This window comes from Elephas maximus, chromosome 11, assembly GCF_024166365.1.
Source record: "Elephas maximus indicus isolate mEleMax1 chromosome 11, mEleMax1 primary haplotype, whole genome shotgun sequence".
In the NCBI taxonomy this organism is placed as follows: Eukaryota; Metazoa; Chordata; class Mammalia; order Proboscidea; family Elephantidae; genus Elephas; species Elephas maximus.
This window is the reverse complement of record NC_064829.1, coordinates 62,861,756-62,889,039: the sequence shown is the minus strand read 5'-3', so window position 1 is coordinate 62,889,039 and position 27,284 is coordinate 62,861,756. Positions and strand designations below refer to the sequence as shown.

Here is a 27,284-nt window from a genome sequence, read left to right as displayed (position 1 = left end):
AAAACCTGAAGGTAAAACAGATTATTGTTCTCCAGAACTTCTCATTCAGTAAAAAAAAAAAAAAGTCTAAATACGACTGCGTGGAGCACTGGGTGGGTTAGGCACTAAACTATTAACCAAACCCACTAAAAGGCACCTCGGAAGAAAAAGCTTGGTGATCTGCTTCTGAAAGATCACAGCCGTAAAAACCATATGGAGCACAGTTCCACTCTGCAACGCACTGAGTCACCATGAGCTGGAATCAACTCAATGGTAACTGGTTTGGTTTTTTGGACATTAAGGCCTGAGAATTTGTATTTCTAGAAAGATGTTGATGTTGTTGGCCAGGGAAGGATTAGCCTCAATCCTACCTCCAACTTCTAACCTGGAAGGCAAAACAGGAAGGCAACGGCAACAATGGGAGAGGACATGGACCAATTTAGTAACTGTGTATTTGCCATACAGAAGAGATGCTACCTCTCCTCAAAAATACAGAGAAGATGCAAAAACATTTCATTCATTGATTTTAGACCCTACGAACCGGCTAGATGGTTCAATTATCCAGCATTCTTAAGGGCTCATGACCTTGCATTTCTGGTGTCCATACTTCCCTTAATCTCCTTGCATGTACAGCTCCTTCTAATTTTCTGTTCCACACAACATCCAATCCTCGGCTTCTGCCCACCAGACCCCCACCCCACAATTCATTCATTCAATATTTATTGAGTGCCCTTTGTGTGCTAAGCATTGTAACAGTTTCCCAATATACTAAGAAGCATTAATTGAACATGCACTCCTTTGTTATTTTTAAAAAATTAACTTATTAAACGGTATGCAGTGTTTGAATCAGATACGTACTTTTCAGTAAGTTAGTTAGCAATTGGATTGCTTATTTGTGCGCCTCTTAGTGAATTACTCCGTATTTCAAAGAAAAAAATTGTTCTTTGTCATAGCATAGCAATGATTTCATTTTTTTTTTTTGTATCAGGTATATACATCTTCTTTCTCATTAACGGAAAATGAACTATTACTGACCATGATATTCTTTTTATTGAAAATATAAAATAGCTTTAGAAAAAGAAGATAGTATTTTACATTATTTCTTTTATCAGGAATATTTTTGTGCTTTGTGCAGGAATTTACTTGCTGTAACAATTCTTGCTTTATCTGGAACATTTTACACTAGATTTCTACATTACTCAACATCTGTTAATGTTTAATTTACAAAAGCTTAACAAACGACTATCTAAGAACAATGACCCTTTCCTTGTTTTAGACCATTCTTTTTTCTGAAAGTGCCTATCTACGTACAAGCTGGAAATATCCTGTTCTCTTCCACTCAGCTAACAGTTCTTTTTGTACTTCTTCTGGTAGTTCATAGAAAACTTCAGGGTCAATATCTGAAGGAAAAGTAATTTTTTCCTCAGCAGAATGTTGCTGTTTATTTGCTGTAAATCCTTCATGATGAGAGACTGTTGCTACGGGTTGCTTATGGCTACCTGTAGTACGGTTTTTGGAAAAAAGTTGCTCACTTTGCAGATTTGGAAATGAATGGAAAATAGATACAACAGGGTTGGTATTTGAAAAGTGGAATCCTTGAGATTCTTTAGGTCCTTGACTCATTCGCTCATCTTCATAATCCTTTTGGACAGACAGAGAAGAGGAACTACTGCTATTTAAGCCTGATGTTCCCGGTTCACAGGGAGAGACTGAGGGTACCTGTTTGCTACTGGATAAATGACCTCTAGGATTTGAAGGGGTGTCTTGCATTTGTTTTGTAGAAAAGAAAGATAATATTCCTCTAGAAGCACGTAAGGGACAGCTCAAACTTCCTTTCTCTTGAAATTTCTCTCTGGATTTTGAAGAAAGGATTTCTTCTTGAATATCTACTGGAAGATGCCTAAAAACTTCCTCGTCAACACCCTCAGGAAGCGAATAGAGCGGGAATTCATTAATACCTTTTTCTTTAGAAAAATCAGTATTATTTACTAGAGATTTCCCATTTCTTGTACTTTCAATTCTTCTGCTTGGTAGAAAATCTCGGTTTGTTTCTTTGTCTTTTGAAAAATCTTCCGTGCGAGTGTCTTTCATTTTCTACAAGAAAAGGATACCAGAGTAATTTAGGTACCTAATATTCTTTAAGCATCCAGGCTCCTGAAGTGTGTTTATAGCTATTATCTAAGTATTCTAACAGACTCAACAACGTCCACCCTTTTTGGCCAGTTCTAAACAACTAGGGACGATTAAGCCATTTAGCAGAAAGAAAAAATACTTCTTTCGTAAAACTTCCACATCATTATTAACATGTAATACCGGTTTATATCTACCTAAAACAAAAATTCTTTAAATCTTTTTAATTTTTGATGTATAATTTTGCTATGTAAAGTTTTTCACTAAAATTTCCCCTCTAGCTGTGGGGACCATGGTCTCGAGAAACATTGAGCTCCACTGGCATAATGTAGTTTATAAAGAAAATGTTCTACTTTCTACTTTGGTGAGTGGCGTGGGGTCTTAAAAGCCTGTGAGTGGCCATCTAGGATACTCCACTGGTCTCACCCCTTCGGGAGCATGGAAAAATAAAGAAAACTAAAGACACAAAGGAAAGATTAGTCCAAAGGACTAACGGACCACATCTACCATTGCCTCCACCAGACTGAGTCCAGTACAACTAGATGGTGCCTGGCTACCACCACTGACTGCCCTGACAGGGATTACAATAGAGGGTCCTGGACAGAGCTGGAGAAAGCCTTAGAGTATGGCCCCCGGACACCTTTTTAGCTCAGTAATGGGGTCACTCCTGAGGTTCCCCTTTCAGCCAAAGGCTGAACAGGCCCATGGAACAAAACAAGACTAAAGTGGCGCCCCAGCCCTGGGGCAGAGACTGGAAAGTAGGAAGGAACACGAAAGCTGGTAATAGGGAACCCAGTCATGGGGTTGTTATCCAATGTCATACAACGATGTGTGTACTAACTGACAAGAAACTAGTTTGTTCTGTAAACCTTCATCTAAAGTTCAATAAAAAAAAAATTTTTTTAATTTCCCTCTAGTTTTAAGTATAAATCATAGTTAACACACAAGCCACCAAAGTATGACAAACTGACTGAAGAGTGGTGGTTTCAGCAGAGCTTCCAGACTAACATGGCTAAAAAGAACCTCGCGGTCTACTTCTGAAAAAAACTGGCCACTGAAAACCTTCTGAATAGCAGCGGAACACTGTCTGGTATAGTGCCAGATGATGAGCACTCAAAATATTACTGGGGAAGGGTTGCCACCTCAAAATGACATCTTTAATAACATGAATGGAGTAAAGCTTTCGGGACCTTCATTTGTTGATGTGGCATGATCCAAAGAGAAAAAACTGCTGCAAAAGCCCATTAATAATCGGAACATGGAACGTACAAAGTATGAACCTAGGAAAACTGGAAATCGTCAAAAATGAAACAGAACACATCAATATCGATATTCTAGGCACTAGTGAGCTGAAACAGACTGGTATTGGCCATTTTAAATCAATCATATGGTCCACCATGTTGGGAATGACAAATTGAAGACAAATGGCATTGCATTCATTGTCAAAAACAGCATTTCAAGATCTACTCTGAAGTACAACGTTGTCAGTGATGGGATAGTATCCATACACCTAAAAGGAAGACCAATTAATATGACTGTTATTCAAATTTACACAACCTCTAATGCTAAAGATGAGAAAACTAAAGATTTTTATCAACTTCTGCAGCCTGAAATTGATCAAACATACTATCAAGATGCAATGATAATTTCTGGTGATTGGAATGCAATAGTTGGAAACAAAGATGGATCGGTAGTGGAAAATATGGCCTTGGTGACAAAAATGATGCCAGAATGCTCCTTAGAAGCAAAGATGGCAAGACTCACATACTTTGGACATACTATCAGGAGGGACCAGTCCCTGGAGAAGGACATCAACCTTGGTAAACTAAACGGTCAGTGAAAAAGAGGAAAAGCCTCAACGAGAATGGACCGACACAGTGGCTACAACAATGGGCTCAAGCCTAGGAAAAACTGTGAGGATGGTGCAGGGACTGGGCAGTATTTCGTTCTGTTGTACGCAGGGTCGCTATGAGTCTGGACCAACTCAATGACATCCAACAAAACAACAGTTTTAAGCATAAGAAAAACGTGTGTACAGCCAAATGTAACTCAGTAAACATCAACACAATAGTAATCTCAGAAAAAAAATCAAAGAAGAGATTAAGGCCATAGTATTTATTAAGCATCCATTTTGTGCCAGACATGCACAAGGTAATTTTCACTTATATTTAGTCCTCTAATACCTTTGTGGAGCCCTGGCGGCGAGGTGGTTAAGAGCTCAGTTGCTAACCAAAAGGGTGGCAGTTCAAATCCACCAGCTGCTCCTTGGAAATACTATGGGGCAGTTCTACTCTGTCCTATAGGGTTGCTATGAACTTTAGCCATTAGAATCAACTTGACGGAAACATGCAATATTTCTGTAAATTAAAAACCAAAACCAAACCCACTGCCATCAAGTCGATTCCGACTCATCGCTATGAGTAGAACTGCCCCGTAGAGTTTCCAAGGAGCGCCTGGCAGATTCGAACTGCAAACCTCTTGGTTAACAGCCATAGCACTTAACCACTATGCCACCAGGATTTCCTTCTGTAAATTAAAAAAAAAAAAAATTTATTAGGGACCTTTAATTCCCCTTCTAAATGTTTATTAAAATATGAAAAGTAAATGCTTTTTAAAGTTTCAGTTAATAAATGGAATGAAAGAGTCAGAGATAAAAGTAATGTAAAAAAAAAAAGAGGGCACTAATTCACTATTTGCATGATACTATTCTGTTCTCATTTTAATCTTAAATGTAAATAAAGTATTGAAATTATACACTGGATGATTAAACAATGAAAAATAAGAAATAAAAATATTTTATAGTAAGAGTTAATTTTAAGTATGAACAATTTAGCAAATAACAGTTATTTTTAAAAGCATTCCACATTTCTAAATTGTTAATAATCAGAGGTTCACAAAACTATCATGTGCGGAGTTTTTGTTTTAGTCATTTAAAAATGTAACTGGCTTCTTTCTGCCTCTCCATTGCCATACTCTCAATTTCAACAACTGTAAAATCAGCAGCCATATCAATATTGACATCAAAATTCAGCAGAACTTAAAAACCATGATTTGTTTAAATACTTAAAAAAAAAAAAATTGGGGCAAGGAGGGAGGGCTGGTAGCTTATCTATAAACTGACAAAAATATTTGATTTGCAGAATATGGAAATATTTTTCTATTTATGAGATAATCCATCACCTCCCTATATACTGTTATAAAATGTGTTAACACTTCCGCAACTGGGAACCTTTGTAACAATTTTCTCATTTATCTAGTGATGCTGTTTTCTTAGATCACAACACATAGATTTAAGACCAGCAACTGTAATATACGATGTCATCGTTAACTGCCGTAAACTAGGCTCCAACTAATAGTGACCTCACGTGTATCAGAAGGAAACGCTACCATTCCTTTCCCATCTTCACGATCGCTGGTACGTTTGTGTCCGTTGTTGTGGCTGTTGTGTCAACTCATCTCGTTGAGACTTTCCACCATTTTTGCTGACCCTCTACTAAATGTAATGTGCTTTTTTAGTGACTGATCTTTCCTGATGATGTATCCAAAGCATGCCAGTCTAAGTCTCACCATATTCAAGTCTCAGGAGCATTCTGGTTGTATTTCTTCTAAGACTGATTTGTTCGTTCCTTTGGCAGTCCGCGATATATTCAATATTCTTCACCAGCACCAAAATTTGAATGTGGCATTCAACCGTGCAGATCATAACAAATTATGAATAACATTAAAAAGAATGAGAATTCCAAGACGGTTAATTGTGCTCATGCAGAACCTATACGTAGATCAAGAGTCAGTCATTTGAACAGAACAAGGGGATACTGCATGGTTCAAAATTCGAAAAGGTGAACTGCATGGTTGTATCCTTTCACCTCACTTATTCAATCTGTATGCTGAACAACAAGATACCTGCGCTGCTGGGCTATATGAAGAAAAACATGGCATCAGAATTGGAAGAAGACTCATTAACAACCTGAAATATGCAGATGACATGGCCTAGCTTGCTGAAAATTAAGAAGACTTGAAGCACTTACTGATGAAGATCAAAGACCACAGCCTTCAGTATAGATTACACCTGAATGTAAAGAAAACAAAATTTCTCACAACTGGACCAATAAACATCATCAGGATAAATGGAGAAAAAATTGAAGTTGTCAAGGATTTCATTCTACATGGATCAATAATTAATTCCCGTAGATGTGGCAGTCAAGAAATCAAATGATGTACTGCATTCAGCAAATCTGCTACAAAAGATCTCTTTAAAAGTTTTAAAAAACATTTGATGACTTATGTGTGCCTGACCCAAGCTATGGTCTGTTCATTCACCTTCTATGCGTGCAAAAAGGGCGTGGCGAGGGCATCTGACCTCCTCTAACTTCACAAGGGGGAAGGAAAATCAAGATCAACAGCCCAAGGCTACTTCCTATGAGGTGGATGTCAGGCATACCTCCTCTCTCCAACCTTTTTACCAATTCTAACACCAGCCACACAGCACTCTTTACTCTGCTACTGGGTTCGATTATTCACTGCAATGGCCTCAAAAAACTCAGATCATACTCACAATTATGGGGTTTATCAGGGAAGAAAACAGATTACAATTCAGGATCAGAAGCGACTCAGGATACATACAGCTCTTCAGCCAGGACAGCTTCGTCTCAGCCACACCCACAAGCACGCCTCTCTCTGGCCCTTGGCCCCTCTGCCTCTGCCCTGCTCAGGCAAAGGTGACAAAGCTCTTTAGCTCTGCCAGTAAGTGCCCAGAGGCAGCCCACTCTACCTCCTGCCCAAAGGTGCTCAACTTTCTTGCTCTGTTGGTCTTAGCTCCACCAAGTGCCTGGAGGTAGGCCACTGGCCAGCAAGCCTCCTGCCTGAAGGTGTTCAGCTTTCTCAGTCCGTGGGCCAGCAAGCCCACCTCGCCGTCTCCTACCAATCTCCTGGTTCTGCTGTCACCGTTTCTCTGCCACTGCTTGTCACTATCTCTCTCATCTCTGCTGTTATAGCTCTGTCTCCTGAGTCTTAGCTCTTTACTGCAGCGATGATGGCTCCAAAGGACGCATTCCACTCCTGGCTCTTTCTTTCTTGATTGAAGTTGAGGACCCCCCTGCTCCAGGATTGGCTCTCTTTTAAACCTAAGAATGGCAAAACTGACGAATCCCCTCATTAGGGTTTCAAGCATCTTATTTGCATTCTTAGTAGGCTATCCAATCTCCTTGGAGGGCCAGAAACACTGTATTTGCACAGTCCACCCAATCATTATGTGGGAGTCACAAAGACTATGGCTAGAAGAGCCAAACTAAGGTATTCGTTGCACTGCAGCTAGACAAAATAATATACGATAGATACTATAAACAAGTAAATTATCCAAACAACATCACCCAAAAGAATCTCTAAATTACATCAGTCAAACACAAGCTCAGATTTGTAACTTAGTCCCACAAATTCAATAACAGTCTACTTATAAAACTTTCTTAAAAAGTGTACTTACAAAACTGCGCTTGCCAGAGCATGATGTTGTTGATAATGACGGTGTTAAATAACAGTCAATAGGTCCTTTCTTGGTAGTATTTGGTGCTTTAAGATTGCAGAAGCACACACTTAGTAGTGTAAGGTGAAATGGCATCTTTACATTCACCATATTTCGAAAAAGTTTCATAAGTATATCAACCATTGGAGTCATCACATCGTAGTTTCCTAAATAAAATGTTTAATAAGAAAATATCTAAACATATTATAATATTAAGTTAAATAAAAAAAAAATCAACAAAACTAATAAACATTTAGCTAAAATAACCACGAGAAAAAGGAGAGAAACACACAAATTTCCAAACTCACCGATTAAAGAGGAAACATCACTACAGAGCAAACAAAAATTAAAGGGATTACCAAAAAAATCTACTTCATGCCAAAAATTAAACAATTTGGATGAAAAACACAAATTCCTAGAAAGCCATAAATTACCAAAACTTACTCAAAATAAATAAGTTTACCAGACTCTTAGAAATAAATAAAATTAATATTTTAAAATCTCCCCACAAATAAAAGACCAGGGATGTTTGCCTTCATTAGTGAATTCTACTAAATATTTAATAAAAATAATGTCAATCTTACACAAATTCTTTTGAGAAAATAACAAAGATGGGAACATTTCCTAATTCATCTTCTGAGGCCAGTATTACACTAATACCAAAGTCAGACAAAGACATCACAAGAAATAAAAACTACAGAATACCCCTCATCAACACAGATGCAAAAATTCTTAACAAAATCTCAGGAAAACAATTTCATTAACATATAAAAAGGATTACACACCATGATCAAGGGAATTTATTACAAAAATGAAAGTTGGTTTAATCTGAAAGGAAATTTATAATTGTTTTTTTATTAACAGAATAAAGAACAAAGACTATATAATCATCTTAAAAAAAAAAAACCCAAACCCGTTGCCGTACAGTCGATTCCAAATCATAGCAACCCCGTAGGACAGAGTAGAACTGCCTTATAGGGTTTCCAAGGAGCGGCTGGTGGATATGAACTGCTGACCTTTCGGTCAGCAACTCAGCGCTTAACCACTGCGCCATCAGGACTCCAATTATCTCAATAGATAATACACAGAAAAAAGAGTTTTTACAAAAATCCAATTCCCTTTCATGGTAAAAAATCTCAACAAACTATGAATAAAAAGGAACTTCCTCAACTTGATAAAAAGGGCAGCTAAAAGAAATCCCTGGAACTAACATCACACTTAGTGGTGAAAGACTGAATGTTTTTTTCCTAAGAACAACCAAAGGATGGCTTCTCTCACCACCTCTATTCAACACTGTACTTGAGGTCTAGTGAGTGTAATAAGACAGGAAAAAGAAATTAAAAGTATACAGATTAAAAGGAAGAAACAAAACTGGCTTTAGTCACGGATGTCAAGATCGTCTATGTATAAAATCTTAAGGAATCTACAAAAAAAAAAAAAAAACCTACCAGAGCTAATAAATGAGTTTAGCCAGGTAAACAGACACAAGATTCAAATATAAAAATCAATTGTACATTTACGTATTAAAAACAATCCATAAATCAAATTAAGAAACATTTCCAGTCACAACAGCATCGAAGAGAATGTAAGATACTTAGGAATAAAGTTAACAAAAGGAGTTTCAAGCCTCGTGCATTAAAAACTACAAAACGTTGCTGAGAGAGATTAAAGGAAACCTAAATAAACAGAGAGACATTCCATATCGGAAAACCCTACATTGATCTTAGATTCAACCCAATCCCTATCAAAATCCCAGCAGCCATTTCTGTAGAAACTGACCAAAAAAACAGTTGCTGTCGAGCTGACTCAGAAACGCAAAGACCCTAAAACAGTCAAAACAATTTCAAAAAGAATCAAGCTGAAGAACTTATACTACCTAATCTAAAAACTTACAACAAAGGTACAGTAATAAAGACAGAGTGGAACTGGCATAAGGATAAATATATATATCACTGGAACAAGAAAGTCAAGAAATAAATACATTTATGGCCAACTGATTTTTGACAAAGGTGCCAAAGCAATGCAACAAATGCTGATGAACAACTAGACATCCACATGCAAAAAAAAGCCTCAAAATGTACCCAAATGAAAAGCTTAAAACTTCTAAAAGAAAACAGAGAATATCTATGATATTTGGTTAGGCAAAGAGTTATTAGATATGACACTAAAAGCTCTATGTATAGGAAAAAAAAAAATCACAATGACACACCAATACACACCAGAATGATCACAATCAAAGAGACTGACAATACCAAATGTTGGCAAGAATACAGAAAAACTGAACCCTCATATATTGTTGATGAGAATGTAAAAATGTTACACTCTGGAAAAAAATTTAAATTAAAAAAAAAAATTCTTAAAAAGTTCAAGTTACCACACGACCCTGCAGTTCCACTCCTTGTAACCTACCCCAGATAAACAAAAACAACATGTTCACCCGATGACTTGGATGCAAATGTTCGTCATTTTTCCTAATAGCCAAAGAGTAGAAAACAATCTAAATGCCCAAAAAGAGGTTATCTCATGCTACATAATTAATAATCATAGTTTCATCCTCTGTGAAACTGGGAAACATTCATTACTTTTTATTACCTCTATAAAAAAAGCAAATAAAGTTTTCTAATGAAAATGCTTAGCAGGTATTTAATTTCTTGCTAATTCCCTGTGAGGGCTCTCCACCTTTGGAGCATATTTCTAATTCAAAGTTTGTTTTTTTAAGAGTTCGACTTGCCAGTTAAATTCTTAGAAAATTAGCCCATACCTGTCGTCCCTAACTTCTGAATTACATGGGATGGAACAGGGCACTGACGACTTTCACGACTATAGTGCTTCTCAGATGAATACCGACGGATTATTAATCTTACTGTATGTGGCTTCCTTCCATCTTGACATACTCTAAAAATAAAGTAAAATGAAGAATTAGAAAAAGTATTCCCTAAAGATTTTTAAAATGGTATACCTCCTCCTTTACCTAAAGGTGCCACATCTGGTAACTGTAACAATTATAAACATAGTAGATAACTAAGAAGCAAGCAATAAAGGCCTCTGAAGAGCCCAAATGAATATCACAAAGACTATATACTAAACCAAAACCAAAAATCAAACCCGCTGCCATCAGGTCAATTCCGACTCATAGTAACCCTATAGGTGAGAATAGAACTGCCCCATAGGGTTTCCAAGGAGCAGCTGGGGATTCCAACTGCCAACCTTTTGGTTAGCAACTGTAGCTCTTGACCACTGCACCACCAGGGCTCCCCTATATGCTAAAGCTCTGAAATTTTAAATGTAAAGATACCTGGCTTCACTCAGAATTGACTGTTTTCAGAAACAGAACAGAAATCAGACTAGTTAATAAGCTGTTTTATAATCTAAGTTCAACTAAAAGCAACATTAAAATCAGCAGAAATTTTAAGAAACTGAGAAAAGCATTCACTGGCAGAAGCAAATAAGTAAAACATGAGAGGGGAAAATTTTTACAAATTTTGGTTTTACAAAATAAGGTTATTTTTGTCAAAGTAAAGAGTACTTCCCAAATAGATCCGAGAGAGCCAACAGTATCACCATTATATGGCATCTCAGAAGAATAACGTGCAAGATTATTTCTCACTGTTTCAGAAGCGGAGAGTTTCTGCTGTGGTAACGAGAAATTCGGCAACGATTTGAGTAACTGGTGCACATGATTAACGTAATTGGTATCACTAAATTGTACACCTGAAAAATGGTGAATCGGCACTGTTCTGTTACATCTTTTTCTCCAAAATTTAAGAAAAAAAAAAATGTTCCATCCAAATGGTTTTAGGTTTTTGGTGCTGAAAACTAAAACTTTACTAATACGGGAGATTCACTTCAAAAGTAGAAAGTCCAGTTATTGAAGTAAATAAATGTCTTTAAAGGACAGCATTTTCCTTTTTATCTGCAAGCAATGCATGCAAAACCAAATCACAAATATGAAACAAAAACAGTGAACATTGTTAAGCATATTCAAAATGAAGACTCTGAATTAGAAAACTTAGATTTTTATAGTAAATAATTTTTTTTCTCTTATTGATTTAATCACAAAACTTGATTCCTGCTTTTTTTTTAAAAAAAAAAAACCTATTGCTGTTGAGTCAACTCCGACTCACAGTGACCCTATAGGACAGGGTAAAACTGCCCCACAGAGTTTCTAAGGAGCTTTACTAGAATAATAAAAATGCCTTAAATGGTTCCTGTAAACATGCTTAAATATCTTCCAGTTAAACTTGTTCTACTAATTATGCAATTCAGTGTGGCATACTAGACATACTAGAAATAAGGTATACTCTAAGCAATCTTAAACTACTGCCTAGAGGATGGATTAGGTCCCTAGGTGGTGCAAACGGTTTGCACTCGACTGCTAACCTAAAGGTTGAACAGTCTGAACCCACTCAGCAGCGCTGCTGAAGGAAAGCCTGGTAATCTGCATCCGTAAAGATTACAGCCAAAGAAACCCTAGGGAGCAGTGCCGCTCTGTAACACGAGTTAGAGTCAACCCGATGGCAACTAACAAGACAGAGGACGGATTAAAAATTAGATGTATGTATATATATACAAAATTATTTTTTTTTGCCAGTCACTTAGGTGGTATTATACTTCAGTCACCGAAACAAGGGGCCAAGGTAGGTGTTGATTTGTCAAATACAAGAAAAAGTAAAACTTATACTTCTTGTGGTTTCTCTATGTGCAGAACTGTTTCCAGTGGCTAGACATTTCACAGCAGTCTTATATTTAGCTGAAGCCCAGCAGATGACCCAGTTTCACCATCACACTCACAGGACCAGCCTGAGTCACAGCACTGGAGCTGACTGATACCAACAAGCCCCAGCTGCATGTGGCAAGCGATGGGCTGCATGTCCCTGTTCAAAACATGAGAACCACACTGCATGTGACAGTAAAGTAGTAGGAAATTTCATTTCATCAGTTTTGAGATTTAGTCATCCAAAGCCTGTTCTCTCAAGTCACAGTCAGCCCTCCTAGCACCACTATAGAAGCACACCTATTCTACACCATTAGACCCTTGACACCCTATTTTGAGAAATTTCTAACAACAAAAAGAGAGTCAGAGAAATGGGAAAAAGATAATCTTCTAAAAAGTATTCAGAAATATAGATGTGATGGCGAAAGAGCATCAGAAAACTAAATTTCTTGTTCAGCTTATGCTATGCTGTTAATGTAATCATAATCCCAGTTGACACTTTCATCTTATAGATCAATAACCCTGCATACACCCGCAATCAAACACATAGCCCGATTTAGCTACTGCTTTTTTTCCTTTGTCCTGACTGCGTTTTCTTTCACATAGTCTGAGGCAAAGGAGATATAAGCGTTCTTCTGCTTTTTCCATTATTGTTACTCTTAATAATTTCCTTTGTCAACCATCACAAATTTATGTATCTTTTCCTATAAGAGTTGTAGCAGGATTACTCCTCTCTACATTTTTTCCTCTTACTGAAAAGCAAGTTAACTATTAGGATCAGGGCAAAAGTTTTACAAGTGCGACAGGGATAAAATTAAAACTTGTTCCTTTTTGCCAAAGACTACAATAGGTCTAGGGATTCTAGAGATATCCATAAAACCCTTTTAGGTGTAACCACAGTGTTACTAAAATTACGACCAATGGAAGTAAAGAATTAAACTAAGTGTACCTATCATTATGTTTGCAATAGTTTATAATGTAAAGAAACCCAGTGACAATCTTTACATTATTAAAAAAAAAATAATAACACACAGTAGTCACTGAGTCGATTCTGATCACGGTTATCACATGTGTGTCAAAGTAGAACTCTGCTCCATAGGATTTTCAATGGTTGTTTTTTTTTTTCAGAAATAGATAGCCAGGCCTTTCTTCTGTGGCACCTCTGGGTAGACTCAAGCCTCCGACCTTTCGGTTAGTAGCTGAGCATGTTAACCATTTACAGCACCCAGGAATTCCTTACATTGTTTAGTCTTCAATTAATCTATAAATTCCAAGATAGAACATCAAGTATTCTTTCCATATACTATCTACAAAATAAATATATAAGATGACTTGGCAAAATGGTAAATTACCTGTTAAAAAGACTATCAAGTAGTTCTGCAATCTTCTGTTTAGCTTCATCTTCTGATGAACACTTTTTAAATGAATCTTCTTCACTAAAGGACTACCAAAGAAGCACAAATAAAGGTTACTGCAAACCCAAATAAGTGTGTCCCATTACCAGTGTATAAGTCAAATAAATATTCAACACATTCTTTGTCAACTTACCTTTTGTGATTAATTTGAGCCATTTAGTTCACTTTTATATTAACTCTTTATGTGCAAGTTACTATACTCCACTAGAAAGTATACTGGCAGTAAGGAAAATTATAAAATTCTAGTACCAACTCCAGACTTTACTGTATAATTACAGCAAGGCTTTTGATCCTCTAGGACCTGAATCTGAGTTTAACCCTGGGTAGGTTATTTAACCTTTCTAAAGTACAGTATCCTCATCTTATAGAAAAGAGGGGAGGGAGAGAAACAGAGTAGTACTACCTACCTCAAAGATTTTGGAAGATTAAAGGACTAACATACATAAAGCACTTAGTAAACTGCTTGTCACACAGGAAGAAATCAATCAATGTTCACTGGATGATTATCCCTTTGCCTAGTCCCTAAATCACTGGACTACTCTGAAAACAAGATATTTAAAAAATTATAGTCCCTTATATAGACAACATAGGCTATTAAAATAAGTATTTCAATCAAAGCAGCTGATTTGAGACTTTAAAAATATTAAAACTTAAATTTAAGAATATTTATTAACCTAATATAATAAAGTGTACTCCTAATAGTTAAGAGATTAAGTACTATCTAATAAGTAAACTAGAATACGAAGAACATGGTACTAAAACTAGAAATCTTTATCTCCAATAATGTCACGAGTAGTCAATTAAAATAAACATCATTACCATGTACCTGAGGTGGTCCTGAGGGTGTCACAGGAGAGGTATCCTCTCCAAAACTGAGCTTCTGGATACGCTGAGCAACTGAAATTCCTAATTCCTTTTCTAATATTTTGGATGAAAAGGTTTGAAGATCACGAACACTACTGATACCCAGTGCTTCAAGACGTTTGGAAGTTTTATAGCCAATACCTAAACAAAAAAAAATGTATATAGTGCTGTTGTAACTTTTCTTCTTAAAACTAATTAAAATATTATAAGTCCGTAATTTGTATTTTTCTAGGATTAAACTTTATTGCAAGTTAGAGTATTCTTCCACTCAGGGCCCCTGAGTTATATGAACCCTTTGAAGCCCTGACAACACCTAATATAATAAATACAGAAACAGTCAATAAATGCCTTCTTGATAAAGTGAAATTTTTACTGCCTGTTACATAACACTGTGGAAGTATTCAGCCATCATGGTTATTATTCATACAAAGAAAGATCGTCATTATAGCAATTAATATTAAATAAAAAAAAAATAGATTGTGTTTATTAGCTAACTTAACTAATTCCTATATAAAACACATTTATCCAAAAGTTGTACCTGGCAGTATTTATCATCCAGAATACAAATAAAAATCAGAAAACAAAACAACTCCTTAATAGCAAAACTCCTATCACAAAGTTGTTGCACCAAAACTCAGTCATACTTTATTCACAGGAGAAATACTCAGGACATTTGTGGTGCAATGGATCGCTTTTGTGTGGTCTTTCTCACCGTGGTCTGGTAACTGCCACCCAGGTGATTGGGTGGGACTATACAAATAAGGTAAATGTGGCCCTCCAAAGTGATTGGATAAGTTGCTAATAATGCAAATAAAGTTCATAGCACCCATGTGGGTGTGGGACCATGCAAATAAGTTCTATGGGACCCTAAGGAAGTTCGGTGAGTTCTGCCATCCCACTAGTTTTAAAATAAGCTATCCCAGAGGTGGGGACAAGCTCTCACTACCATCAAGGAACAGCCAAGAGTGGAGTGCGTCCTTTGTATAAGAGATCCCTGCGCTGAGAAGCTCCTGGAACCAGGAGTCTCAGAGAGAGCTGTAATACTGAAGACGGTGAGAACCATTGGCAGAGGAACAGAGGCAGGAGAGACTGGTGGGTGATGGCACAAAGCTGGGTGCCTTTGGGCAAGAGGCTTGCTGAAGGAGTAGGGTGCCTCTGGGCACTTGGAAGAGCTAGGTTTGCCAACCCACAGAGCTAGGGCAGAGCGCCTTCAAGATAAGGATTACTGGTGGAGTGCAGTGCCTCTGCGCACTTAGGAGAGCTAAAAGAGCATTGCAACACTTGCCTGAGCAGGGCAGAGGCTGAGGGGCCAGAGAGAGGCGTGCCTACGGGCATGGCTGGAAAGAGGCTGTCCTGATGCAAGAGCTGTATCCTGAGCGTTCCTGAACCTGAATTGTAACCTGCTACTTCCCTAAATAAAATAATAAAAAAAAAAATTTTTTTTCTTTTTTTTTTAATAGACCCCATTAATTTTGAGTACGGTGTGTGAGGTCTCTGTGGCCATCGCAATGAATTACTGAACCCAAGAGAAGTAGAGAGTGCTGTGGAAGAGATGAATAGTGTCAGAATTGGTACAGAAGGCAGACAGGCAAGCCATGTCTGACCTCTGCCTCATAGGAATCAGCCTTGGGCTGTTGATCCTGATTCTGCTTCCCCGTTAGGAAGTCAGAGGTCAGACACTGCCACCAAACCATTTTTACACCATTTAATGCCCCTTACTCTTTTTTTTAAATGGTATTTTATGGTGTTTTTGCTAATAAAGGCGTAGTAGTTAAGTGCTACGGCTACTGACCAAAGGTTCGGCAGTTCAAATCCACCAGGCACTCCTTGGAAACTCTATGGGACAGTTCTAATCTGTCCTATAGGGTTGCTATGAGTCGGAATTGACTCGGCACTGGATTTGGTTTTTGGTTTTGGTAAAGGTTTACACAGCTAGGTTCCCACTCAATGATTTCTACAAAGTTGTTTAGTAACACTGGTTACATTTTTCACGATGTATGAACATTCTCATTATTTCCATTCTGGCTGTTCCATTCTCTGTTTTTTAAAATCATGCAATTACTGGTTTACTTGCACAGTGAAAGCAGTGAATCAGAGGAGATGGGTGTGTAGGGAAAATTATTAAAGTGGACCGGCAGATATTTTCACAGCTAAAATAAATGAGAGCTGGCAATTTGGCAGTAAGGAAGAAAACAGTCTGTAAAAAGCATATGTAAGAACTCAAAAAGTAAAACTAAGTGAATTTTGTATCAGTATATAGTCCTCAATTTATTAAAACCTGACAGTGATTATTATTCACAACACAGATCAGGATCATTCCCAAAACTTCAAATTATGATTATACTCTATTAAAGAAGAGCCCTGGGGCCCAGCAGTTAAGCATTCAGCTGCTAACCAAACGGTTTAAAGTTCCAATCCACCAGCCGCTCCTTGGAAACCTTATGGGGCAATTCTACTCTGTCCTACAGGGTCGCTATGAGTTGGAATCGACCCAATGGCAACCGGTTTTTTTTTTTTTTGTATTAAAGAAGGTAAGGCAGTGCGTAATACATTTTGGAATCACACAAAAATGGGTTAAAAATCTCACGTTATGACATCTGAAGAGGAAGTTTCAACTGTCTTAGAAAATCACTTCCACAGAAATCTATTATAACATCTTATTCCCAGCAATGTCACAGAAATGAAGTTTAATGTATCCATTATTGAGGTTCTCTAAAAACCTGAATATTTGATTTTCAAATATACAAACTTGCCCCATGACCTGAATAGGCCACTGACCCATTCAAAGAAATCAGTTACCTTATCTTTTAAATGAGGGCCCTGTCTTAGGTACCTTGGAAGGTCCCTTCCAGCATTAATATTGTATACATAATCCCAAAACAGAGTTAGTAGAAGACCAACACCCCTCTCTGCATGCAATGCACAGTATAAAAGCATGAACCAGGGAGTGGAGATAAATAAATGATCGTATGATTCCAAATTTTAATGCTTATGATCATATTCTAACTATACAAAAGTAGGGGAAAACAGAAGGGCAGTTTCATATATTTCCTAATACAGATATTTACAGAAAACATCAGGTTTTTTAAAGAATCAAGAATATATATGATAAGAATTATATTGTACCTATAAATTTTTAAATTTAAAGAAATACAATAAAGCCAATTAGATACTTTTCAAATATATTTGTCTTACCAGGTATTTCCTTTATGTGGTTCAAACTATGAATGAGATCTTGACAACTTTCAGGTAATAAGACTGTTTGCTGATTTGGTTTAAAGATGCCAGAAACTAATTTTGCCAGTAGTTTATTTGAAGCCACTCCAGCACAGCCAGTGAGACCCAACTTATTATATATGGCTTCCCGTATCTCTGCTGCAATCTGAGATCCAACAAGTAGCCTGATGTGTGAGATGTCATGCAGGTTTATAGCTATAAAAAGAGCCAATGTCATGACAAAATATTTTCATTTTCCTTTTCACCAAACGGTTTTAAAAAGAGTACAAGACTTAGCTTATGTTAATCCCTACCACCACCACCATCGCCACTACCACCGTACTGCTACTGACTTAACTAATCTCTTTCATTCTTCACAGGAATACTGTAAGCAAATACAAGTGAACTCCAAGGGCCAGTGATAACAAATGTATACTGGAAGTGCTTAATTATTAACAGACTATGAAAATTATCTCTCAGAAAAAATTCCTACTGGCATTAGTAAAACTTTCACTCACATTCACCTAGAAGTAAGCATAAATGCATGTTATAATAAAATGAGAAAGTGAACATTACAGTTTTAAAAACCTGGATCTAAATTGTACACGCTAGCTACGTCTGTTACTGAAAACAATTTCTGACCTGTATATACTTTGAGACTTTTTATGAAAAATGGAATAAAGTAGAGAAATTATATAGATGTAAATTTTCTCAGGAGACTGTTCTTATTTCAGACAATTCATGTTAGAAGCATTTAGGGATGAAGAGTCATGATGTGCAGTTCACTTTCAAATGGTTCATCAATCGAGAGAGAGAGAGACAGAAACAGAGCAAAATAAAGCAAATGTGGTGAAGTGATCACAACTAGTGCATCACAGGAAGGGCATAATGGGTACTCCCTGTACTATTCTGTCAATTTTTTTTTAAGTTTGAAAAAGTCTTTTTAAATAAAATTATGGGAAAGAGAACGTATGGATAATAAGATATTTTATTTTTAGGATATAAAACCTAGCTCTCCATAATCTTTTTAAGCAATAAAATCTGAGTTTGCTTTAAAAATTTATATAAAAATATATTTGGAATCTTCTTGCTACACAGACCTTGTAAGTGACAAAAGAGCATAGGTACAGAAGACACACAAAAAGCTTCAATTCTTGTTCTAAAAGAGAACTGTAGTTCTCTTTTCTTCATTAATACTGGGATAGCAAGGACTATACTAGCGATTTATCAAAAACAGGAGGGAAAAGAAAGTACATGATGGGACCTAAGAGCAAGAGGGTCAGGAAGTTCTTACACAAAAACACAGTTTGTCCTCTATGTGGTATGATGTATGAGTCACCAGCAGAGCCACAAGATTTCTGAAAATCTAACCAGATATTTATTAGAGCTTCTTGCAGCCTCTTTTCCAATGCAAATATCACTGGAAACACTATCAGTCATTCACACCTTAATATGTAAAGATGAATCATTGTGCTTTCCTGCTATGAGCTGGCAAAGATTATTTGAGCTGATTAAATAGGAGCCTGGAGCATGGCAGGTAGGGCTGGAAAAGATTCCACAAGGGGTAGCTAGGAAAGTCAGAGGAAAAAAAGAGGGTATCAGTGCGTTGAGGGAATAGAAGGGAATGAGTAAAAGATGCATCAAAGATAAATTTAGCCTACAAGTCAAGTCCTGTAACTTAACAATGAGATAGAGATACAGCTCTTAAAAATGGGAACAGGTAGGCTATTTCAGAGATGAAAACAGCACAAAGCATTGAGCTACATGTCATTTCAATCTCATTTTCTACACACTCAGTTTGGAATATCTACATCTAATTTTAGCTATCCTGGACAGATTAAATAGGACTACCCCTCCAACGAAAGTCGTAACTTTTAGAATGACACAGCCAACTCATTGAACAGTAAGAAATACATGTATTTTACCTACTAAAGAGAATGAGTAAGAACCCACTCACATTGATCATTGTATACATGACCCGACACAGTCACTGAAGAATGTTCTTCACTTTGTAGCTGTTGGAGTCTCTTCTCAATCAATTCTGTTATATCCACAAAATTTTCATCGAATCCAAGTCTCTCAACAAGTGGACTAAATTCTTCCATTAGCTCTAAATGGAAATAATATTAGAACACAGATGTAACTGAAACCATAACTAGAATGAACTTAACTATTTTAGGCTTAAAAAATTTATCTACTATCTCGTTGAAGGTTTTATATATATTCACAGTTCTACAACTTCTTTAATAAAGCCTTCAGTTAACTATGATTTTTTTTCTATACTACATTTTGAGTAGAGGCAATGTTTTGTAACGAAACAAGTCTGAAAACAAAATTCCTAACGCAGTTACTTATGGCAATATATTTAGCTCAATTTCCTGCACATATTATTACTATGTCTATAGTACACTAAGGAGCCCTGGTGGCACAGCAGCTAGGTGCTATAGCTGCTAACCAAAAGGTCAGCAGATTGAATCCACCAATCGCTCCTTGGAAAGCCTATGGGGCAGTTCTACTGTCCTACAGGATCACTGTGAGTCAGAATCAACTCGAGGGTAAAGGGTTTGGTTTTTTTGTTTTAGTACATTAAACATCAATGCTTTTAGTTAATTACGATCTTGAAACAGTGTGTTCGAGGTGTAAGTTACAGCATGCTTAGAAAAGTCAAAATGAGTACTAATATATTTTAGCTCTATTTTCCACAAGAGTTTAAAAAGGCAAAATGAAAAATAAACAAAAATATTTCCAATTACTACTGGGTCAACCAGAAAAGTCATTTATACTACAATGTAACACACCTCAATGCAGTATTTTGATTGGTCATCCCTTCCTTGAGGGACATATACCTATTTACAAAGGGAGGAATTTCTACCATTGTTTTACATATATGGGAAAATGTGATACACATTTTACATCTTGCTTTTAACTTACTCACCAACAAGGCATAAAGCTATGAGTCAAATAGCATAGCTCCAGTGCATTCTTTTTAAGAGTGGTATAATGTCCCATCGTAGAGAAGTCTTAGCTTCTTTCGTCATTCTTCTACTGAAGAACATTTGTTTTCACCAATTACAAACCATGCTACGATATCTTTGTACGTATGTCCTTGTGTAGTTATTATTTTATCTCTACTTGAAAAATACTCAGCAGTGGGATAACTGGCTGAAGAATATACATATTTTCAAGGAGAGTTTCTACATTGCTTTTTTAAAAGGTCACAATACTTCGTGTTCCTACTTTTTCTTACACCTTTTTTTTTTGCAAATACGATGGTATAAAACAAAAAAAAAAGTCTTACTAATTAATACTTCATTAGCCACTAACTTGAGCACATTTTCACGTAACTGTTGGACATCTGGGTTTGTTCCTCTTGTGAATCGTCTATTCAAGCTTTTTGTTCATTTTTCTTGTTTTGTTTTTCTCATTAATTATAAGAGCTCTGTACATTATACATCTTTACCCCTTTCTTCTAAAACAGTTATAGTTAATCAAAACAAAAATAAAAATAAATAAATCCAAAAGCTGACCTAATATATTTTTAAATTATATGTATCTGCATATGATAGTATGCAGGCATTTTTATTTTTCCTCTAGTTTACTAAAACACTGACTTAGATTCAAACCCAAGCCTTAGCATTGAAGAGTTTAGCTGTACTATAATATGTAGTACACACGTAAAATCCTAGAAAAAAATTATTACTATTATGTTTAATAGTTTTTAATATCAGTTTTTGTTATGCTAATCAAACGTTACATAAGCCTCTCCCACTACCATTAATGCATTAAAGAACAGCACGTGACTTAATAATTCATTTAAACTTGGCACTTACCGTATTTTTACCAAAAAAATAAGCATAACGTCCTTATGAAAATATCTCAGGAGTGGGGGGGTCGAGTTTGGCAAACAAATGAGAATGTGTGCATTATTCACGTGTAGTGAATTTAAAATCAAAATGATTTGGTTTCATTTATGGTATATCTTCCAATTTTCTCACTTCTACATTGTTTTACATTTTTTCTCTATAAACACCAAACATGACAATTCAAATTACTTCCAGCTACACACTTTCTTGTCAACATCATTTATATTACAGTCATCCTCCTCTATAATTTTTTTTTTAAAAAAAAGGTAGGCCTCAAACCATTATTAGAAAAAAGATAAATGAATTATGGCATTTCACATTTAGTAAAATATTAATGTAGTAAACATTCTATATAAAAATTAACGCTAAACGTATACTGCCTATAATCTGTACCTGTAACTTTATATGACGTCTCTCTATACCGAGTCAAGTCTTCTCCGTTAACTAATACCAACTGTGGACACTTTTCTTTTGCATCTCTGACACTCATAAGTTTCTTAACTCCAAGTTTCCTGGCTTCATAGTTGCAGGTAACCACAAAATATTTCTGCTGTACCCCTATAAAAAACAAATACTTTATGAAAAAACTGAGGACTGAAAAAGTATCTTGAAATATAACTTACTTCTTCCATATTAAAACTAAAACCAGTTGCCATCAAGTCAATTCCAACTCAGGACAACCCCACGTTACAAGTAGAATTGCGCTACATAAAGTTTTCAAGGCTGTGACCTTTCAGAAGCAGATGGCCAGGCCTTTCTTCTGAGGCACCTCTGGGTGGGTTGGAACCAACCTTTTGGTTAGTAGTCGAGCTCTTAACTGTTTGTGCCATCCACATACTCCACTTCCGTACTATAAATGTACAAATTATACTGTAATGTTTTCATAAGAGTAAAGAGCCCTATCTCAGTTTAAAAATATACTTCCAATCAAAATTCTACAAAGCAGAAACACAAAGTTTTCAAGCTATCTCCTACTTCAGAATCATAAGACATCAATATAAGATTTTCCGCACTCCATTTTTAATCATTAGTTGTTTTTGCCTACTTGTGAAAGAAGAAAAGTTATTACTAAATAGTAAAACACTAGAGAGATTATATGTTAGAAGAGGGATCAATTATTTCATAAACAAAAGGCAACTGTTTATATTTCTTGAATTTAACAAAAATTATCATAAATCAATACATCCTGTGGAATTTTTGGTAATAAGATACAAATTGTATCTTTCTACAATTTTTCAGACAATGCAAAACCAGATTAATTTTTATTACCATATGTAACTCTAGCTCGTGTTTTACGAAAAAACAGGTGCAATAAGCTGTGTACAATTTACTATCGGTTGCTGCTAGAAAAACTCAAGTACTTATCTTCTGAGTAACATGTCAGTGAACATAAAGCAATGTTCTGTTACAAGTGCCAACCTATACCAATTGTTAAGGATCTCTCGCCACAAATGTCAATTACCAAACTTGTTCTTCATAGTAATCTGCAGAAAAGATCAAAGTGAGGAGGCATTATGAGCTGCCTCCCTATGAAAACCATTAAATTATTATCACCGAATACATAAAATTCTAGTTTATTGGTCCCTTAAGACTGCTAAAATTACGTTTTTCTTTTTTCAATAAGTAGATTGTTAACCACTATAAAATAAGCACTGAAAATACGTAAAATGTGGACATTTAGGGGGGAAAAAAAAAGGTTATGTCCGTTGCCCTAATGCGAAGCACTCATTTCTAAAATTTTGAATATTATAAACAAAGCAAAAAAACACATTTGCACAAAATGGTTTTTTATATATCAGATTTTCAAAAATAGCATCCCTGGGTGAAAGGAAATAATAAAAGATTCCTCAGTGAACTATAAGAAAAATCAAATTGGTAACTTTCTTACTTTAATGCAGAAATAAATTATATGGGCCCACCATTGTATGTTACCAGCAGAAAAAGTACTCAAATGTGTGTTGAGTGTAAAGACTCCTTTTGTTTCCTCCATGAGACTTTCAGTATTCATCTCCCTCACTTCATGGTAATCATTCATTCATGCTTCTTAATTACACAATACCTTTTAATTAAGCATTATCTATGGAAACCCTAGTGGCATAGTGGTTGAGTGCTACAGCTGCTAACCAAAAGGTCGGCAGTTCGAATTCACCAGGCACTCCTTGGAAACTCTGTGAGGCAGTTCCACTTTGTCCTACAGGGTCGCTAGGAGTCGGAATCGACTCAACAGCAGTGGGCTTGGCTTGGACAGAGCAAGGAACACTGGTGGCACAGTGGTTGAGTGTTCAGATGCTAACTGAAAGGCCAGCAGTTGGGACCCATCAGCAGGAGAATGATATGGCAGTTAGCTTCCATAAATATTTATAGCTTTGGAAACCCTATAGGGTAGTTGTACTCTGTCCTATAGGTGCAGCTGAGTCAAATTCAACTCAATGGCAATGAGTTTGACTTGGTTTGACCTATAGAGCAACGTGTGTTACAGAGCTATTAGTTATAAATGCTTTTAACAGGAAATGGAGGTACCTTAGATCCTAACTTATTGATACCCTTAAGAAAACTCTATAGTTACTACTTACGTTCGGCATACCAAGAGCTAATCGCCCCATTGCTCTTTAATATATCAGCTAGGCTGGGCTGCACAGGGATTTAAAAAATCAAACTAGGGATAACAGGGTAGCAGCAAGGGAAGCAAAATTGCTCTTAATGCTTATGCTAAAAGACTAACCCTTCTTGCATACAAAAGAAACAAACAAAAAAAAACCTCTGCATTCCCAATGTAAAATATGAATAATTATTAAAACAAGTCAGGACATCAATAAATAAATCCTCAATGTAAAATTTCTCTTTTCACTTTTAAAAAATTAATAGAAAGGCCGTTTTAGGAAAGTTTGTTCTATGTTTTGTTATTAAAGTTTTGTTCAAAACCCAATTAACTTATCAGACTTTACACAATTTAAGAGTTGATTTCAAAAGAAAGGGGATCGATGAAAATTTCTATTAAAAATGTAATCAGAAGTTTGTTTTTGAGAGATAAGGCTTATAAAATTTCAAACGAATTGAGAACTAAGCCCCTGGCTAACATAAAAACAAAACCCAGTGCAGAAGACTGAAAATTTATTCTGGTCTCTCTGTTCATCTTTTCAGTTGGCTATTCCGCTTGTTCCACCATCTATTAAATGAGACTTAGAAAGTTTACACTTGGTAGTGCATCAAAGATTACTGTCAATAAAGCACCTGTAAGAACTGTTCCCAAAATGTTAACATTTAAGTCTTTCTTAGTCCAGTTAATAAGTCAGAATAAATATAACAAATACGAGTAGCTAATCGGATCATTACACAATGAAAATATTAACAACGTTCAGAATTACCTAAAGGTTTGCCCTTTAGCTCTGGATGTGAGATCATTTCTACCTGCGCATAAAAGCAATCCAGGTCCACATGTACTATGACTCTGGATGAAGTACTTCCTGTTGGTACCACTTCACAACGACCTGCTGTACAATATGGAAAAATACATTCAGACTTTTTATCATCACAGTTAAGACAGTGCTTAAAACATGGTAACTGACAAGTAAGAAACGAGAGTGCAGACTGGTTTTAAGTTTTTTTCCTTGGATTTATTACACACACCAAAGCATCTAAAAACTACAAAGAAACAGTAAGGAGTATCTGTCCTTTAGGATCACTCCATCATCCTAATACGGTAGGATCTGAGTCTTGTTTACTTACTTAGCATTTCTTTGTGCAGTGCATTTTTCTGAGGGTAGTAATAAACTGAAGAAAAAAAATTTGATCATAATAAAAGAGCTAATGCTATGACGTGGAAATTTACAGTAACATCTAAGACTAAACTGGGACAGTCAGAAATGTCTGAACATCACTGATTTTCCCCCAACTTAAAATTTTTTGTTAAGTGCCATGTCCTTCAATATAAAAAAGAAATCTGAAATGTGAGGAAGCAGAACCTATAGGTTTCAATATTCCCATATTCCTGGAGTCTGGCATATAGTAGACTATCAATAAATATTCACTAAATTCAAAGAATGAGTAAGTATTTCCTGGATTTTAAAATGTAGCTCTTGTCATTGGGAGGACACATGAGATTCCTGCTCTTAACATTTGTTAAATACAAAGCAGGCTAAATGGAACACGGTCCTCTGGTTTGGATCCCGGAAGGGAAAAGGAACATTAGCGGAAAAAAGAGTGAAATCTGAAGAAAAAAGTATGTAGTTTAGTTAATAGTATTAGGCCAAAGTTCATTTCTTGGCTTTGACAAATGTACCATAGTGATGTTAAGATGGAAACACTAGGAGAATTTGGGTGAAGAGATACAAGACTCTGTACTATCTCTACAACTTTGTGTGAACGTACAACTACGCCCCCTCTTCCCCACTACGGGGAAAAAAATAAAAAAGAGGGCAGGGAGGAGCGTCTTTTCCCCTCCTGACCCTAGGGTTGGCCGGTAAAAAGTAGGGCCCGGAAGCTGGACACGAGTACCCTGTGAGGAGACCACTATATACATGCTGCCTTCTCGGTTCCATCCCGAACCAGTCCTTCCCGCCCAGGCTGCGGCCGGGGCCCAACCTCTGCTAAGGGAGGGACAAGGCTCTCAACCTTCCCAACCTTGAACCGCCTGGGAGCCTATTCAGCTTTCGTTCGACTGGTGGCGGGTATTTTCTTTCCCCACGGGGAGGCGGAGAAAGGCACAAATGTACCCTCGATTAACAGGTTGACGAGCCCTACCCTACTACTCCGAGGCGAAGCCATCCTCTCGGGGGTCCTAGTCGCTAAATACCAGACAAGCTAGGGCAGTTCTCTCACGGTGGGGCGGGCAAGACAAAGGCAGCCGAAAGGGGAGGGGACGGTCGCGCCCCAACGGGCACCGCCGCCCAGCCCCTCCCATTTACACCCAGGAAGGCCACTGAGCTCTTCAGGCCCCGGCGCACCCTGCGAGCCGCCTGCCGCCTCCGCGTCCGCGTCCGCGTCCGTCGGCTCCATGCCTCGGAACGCACCCAGTTCCTCTTCGCAGCCACCTTCCTCCTCGGGCACCACCCCCAGCTTCTCCATCCTACCGAGACCAACTGCAGCGCAACTTCCGGCCGCTTCCGCCCGGTCACCGGGCAACCGTGGGCCGACTGTTCCCCATCCGCCTCAGTCCACGCGCCTGCGCGATGGCGGCCGACCTATCTTTTGCCCGGAGTTGCACTCCGGCGTGGGAATCGGCTCGGGCTCCGGTGCTGGAGGCCTCGCCGGCTAAGTGGAGGCCGGAAGTGAGAGTTTGAAATGCCAAAATCCTAGATTTTGCTTGAGGCTGTCATACTTCGGCATGCAGCACAAATTCAAAATTTTTGTTTTTGCTGAGACCAGCCCGTTCTCCTGATCAACAGTTAACAGAATTGCTAACACCAAAAAAAAAAATAATAAAATTTTTTTTTTTTTTTGTTAGACACTGGAAGGACCCCTGGTGGCGCAGTGGTTAAGAGCTATGGTGTACTCTTATGCAATGGGCCCAGAAGAGGACCTAAATGTAAAGACCCTAAAGGGTTAGGTTTCTCAATGCGTGTTTGTTTCCTAACTTTATTGAGGTA

At 37.1% G+C, this 27,284-nt stretch overlaps 1 protein-coding gene across 8 annotated transcripts; it reads right to left on the bottom strand.

Moving 5' to 3' along the window:
- Window positions 1-993: 993 nt before the first annotated feature.
- Window positions 994-26,773, bottom strand: POLI (DNA polymerase iota). 8 transcript variants are annotated; one of them, XR_007519292.1, is made up of 11 exons: window positions 26,643-26,773; window positions 25,065-25,190; window positions 22,093-22,257; window positions 19,794-19,946; window positions 17,816-18,052; window positions 14,583-14,761; window positions 13,694-13,785; window positions 10,389-10,522; window positions 7,589-7,794; window positions 4,497-7,247; window positions 2,004-2,073 (listed from the first exon to the last, which is right to left on the bottom strand). XR_007519292.1 is itself a non-coding variant. In XM_049900973.1 (10 exons), the coding sequence occupies exons 1-10, from the start codon at window positions 26,761-26,763 to the stop codon at window positions 1,279-1,281; spliced, it is 2,208 nt and encodes a 735-aa protein (XP_049756930.1). In that variant the 5' UTR covers window positions 26,764-26,773; the 3' UTR covers window positions 994-1,278. The 8 variants fall into 8 exon arrangements, 7 of the variants coding, with proteins under 7 accessions (XP_049756930.1, XP_049756931.1, XP_049756932.1 ...); XM_049900973.1 differs by lacking the exon at window positions 4,497-7,247 and having other exon boundaries at window positions 994-2,073; XM_049900974.1 differs by lacking the exon at window positions 4,497-7,247 and having other exon boundaries at window positions 994-2,073; window positions 25,065-25,187.
- Between the last annotated feature and the right edge of the window lie 511 nt (window positions 26,774-27,284).

Bases quoted from the DNA above. Each gene is read 5' to 3' on its own strand.
- POLI (XM_049900973.1), bottom strand. From the start codon at position 26,763: ATGGAGAAGCTGGGGGTGGTGCCCGAGGAGGAAGGTGGCTGCGAAGAG. The intron at 19,947-22,092 runs GTACAGATTATA...ATTTCCATTTAG, and splicing joins GACGTCATATAAAGTTACAG to AGCTAATGGAAGAATTTAGT. The intron at 2,074-7,588 runs GTAAGTACACTT...CTTTTCTTGTAG, and splicing joins GCTCTGGCAAGCGCAGTTTT to AAAATGAAAGACACTCGCAC.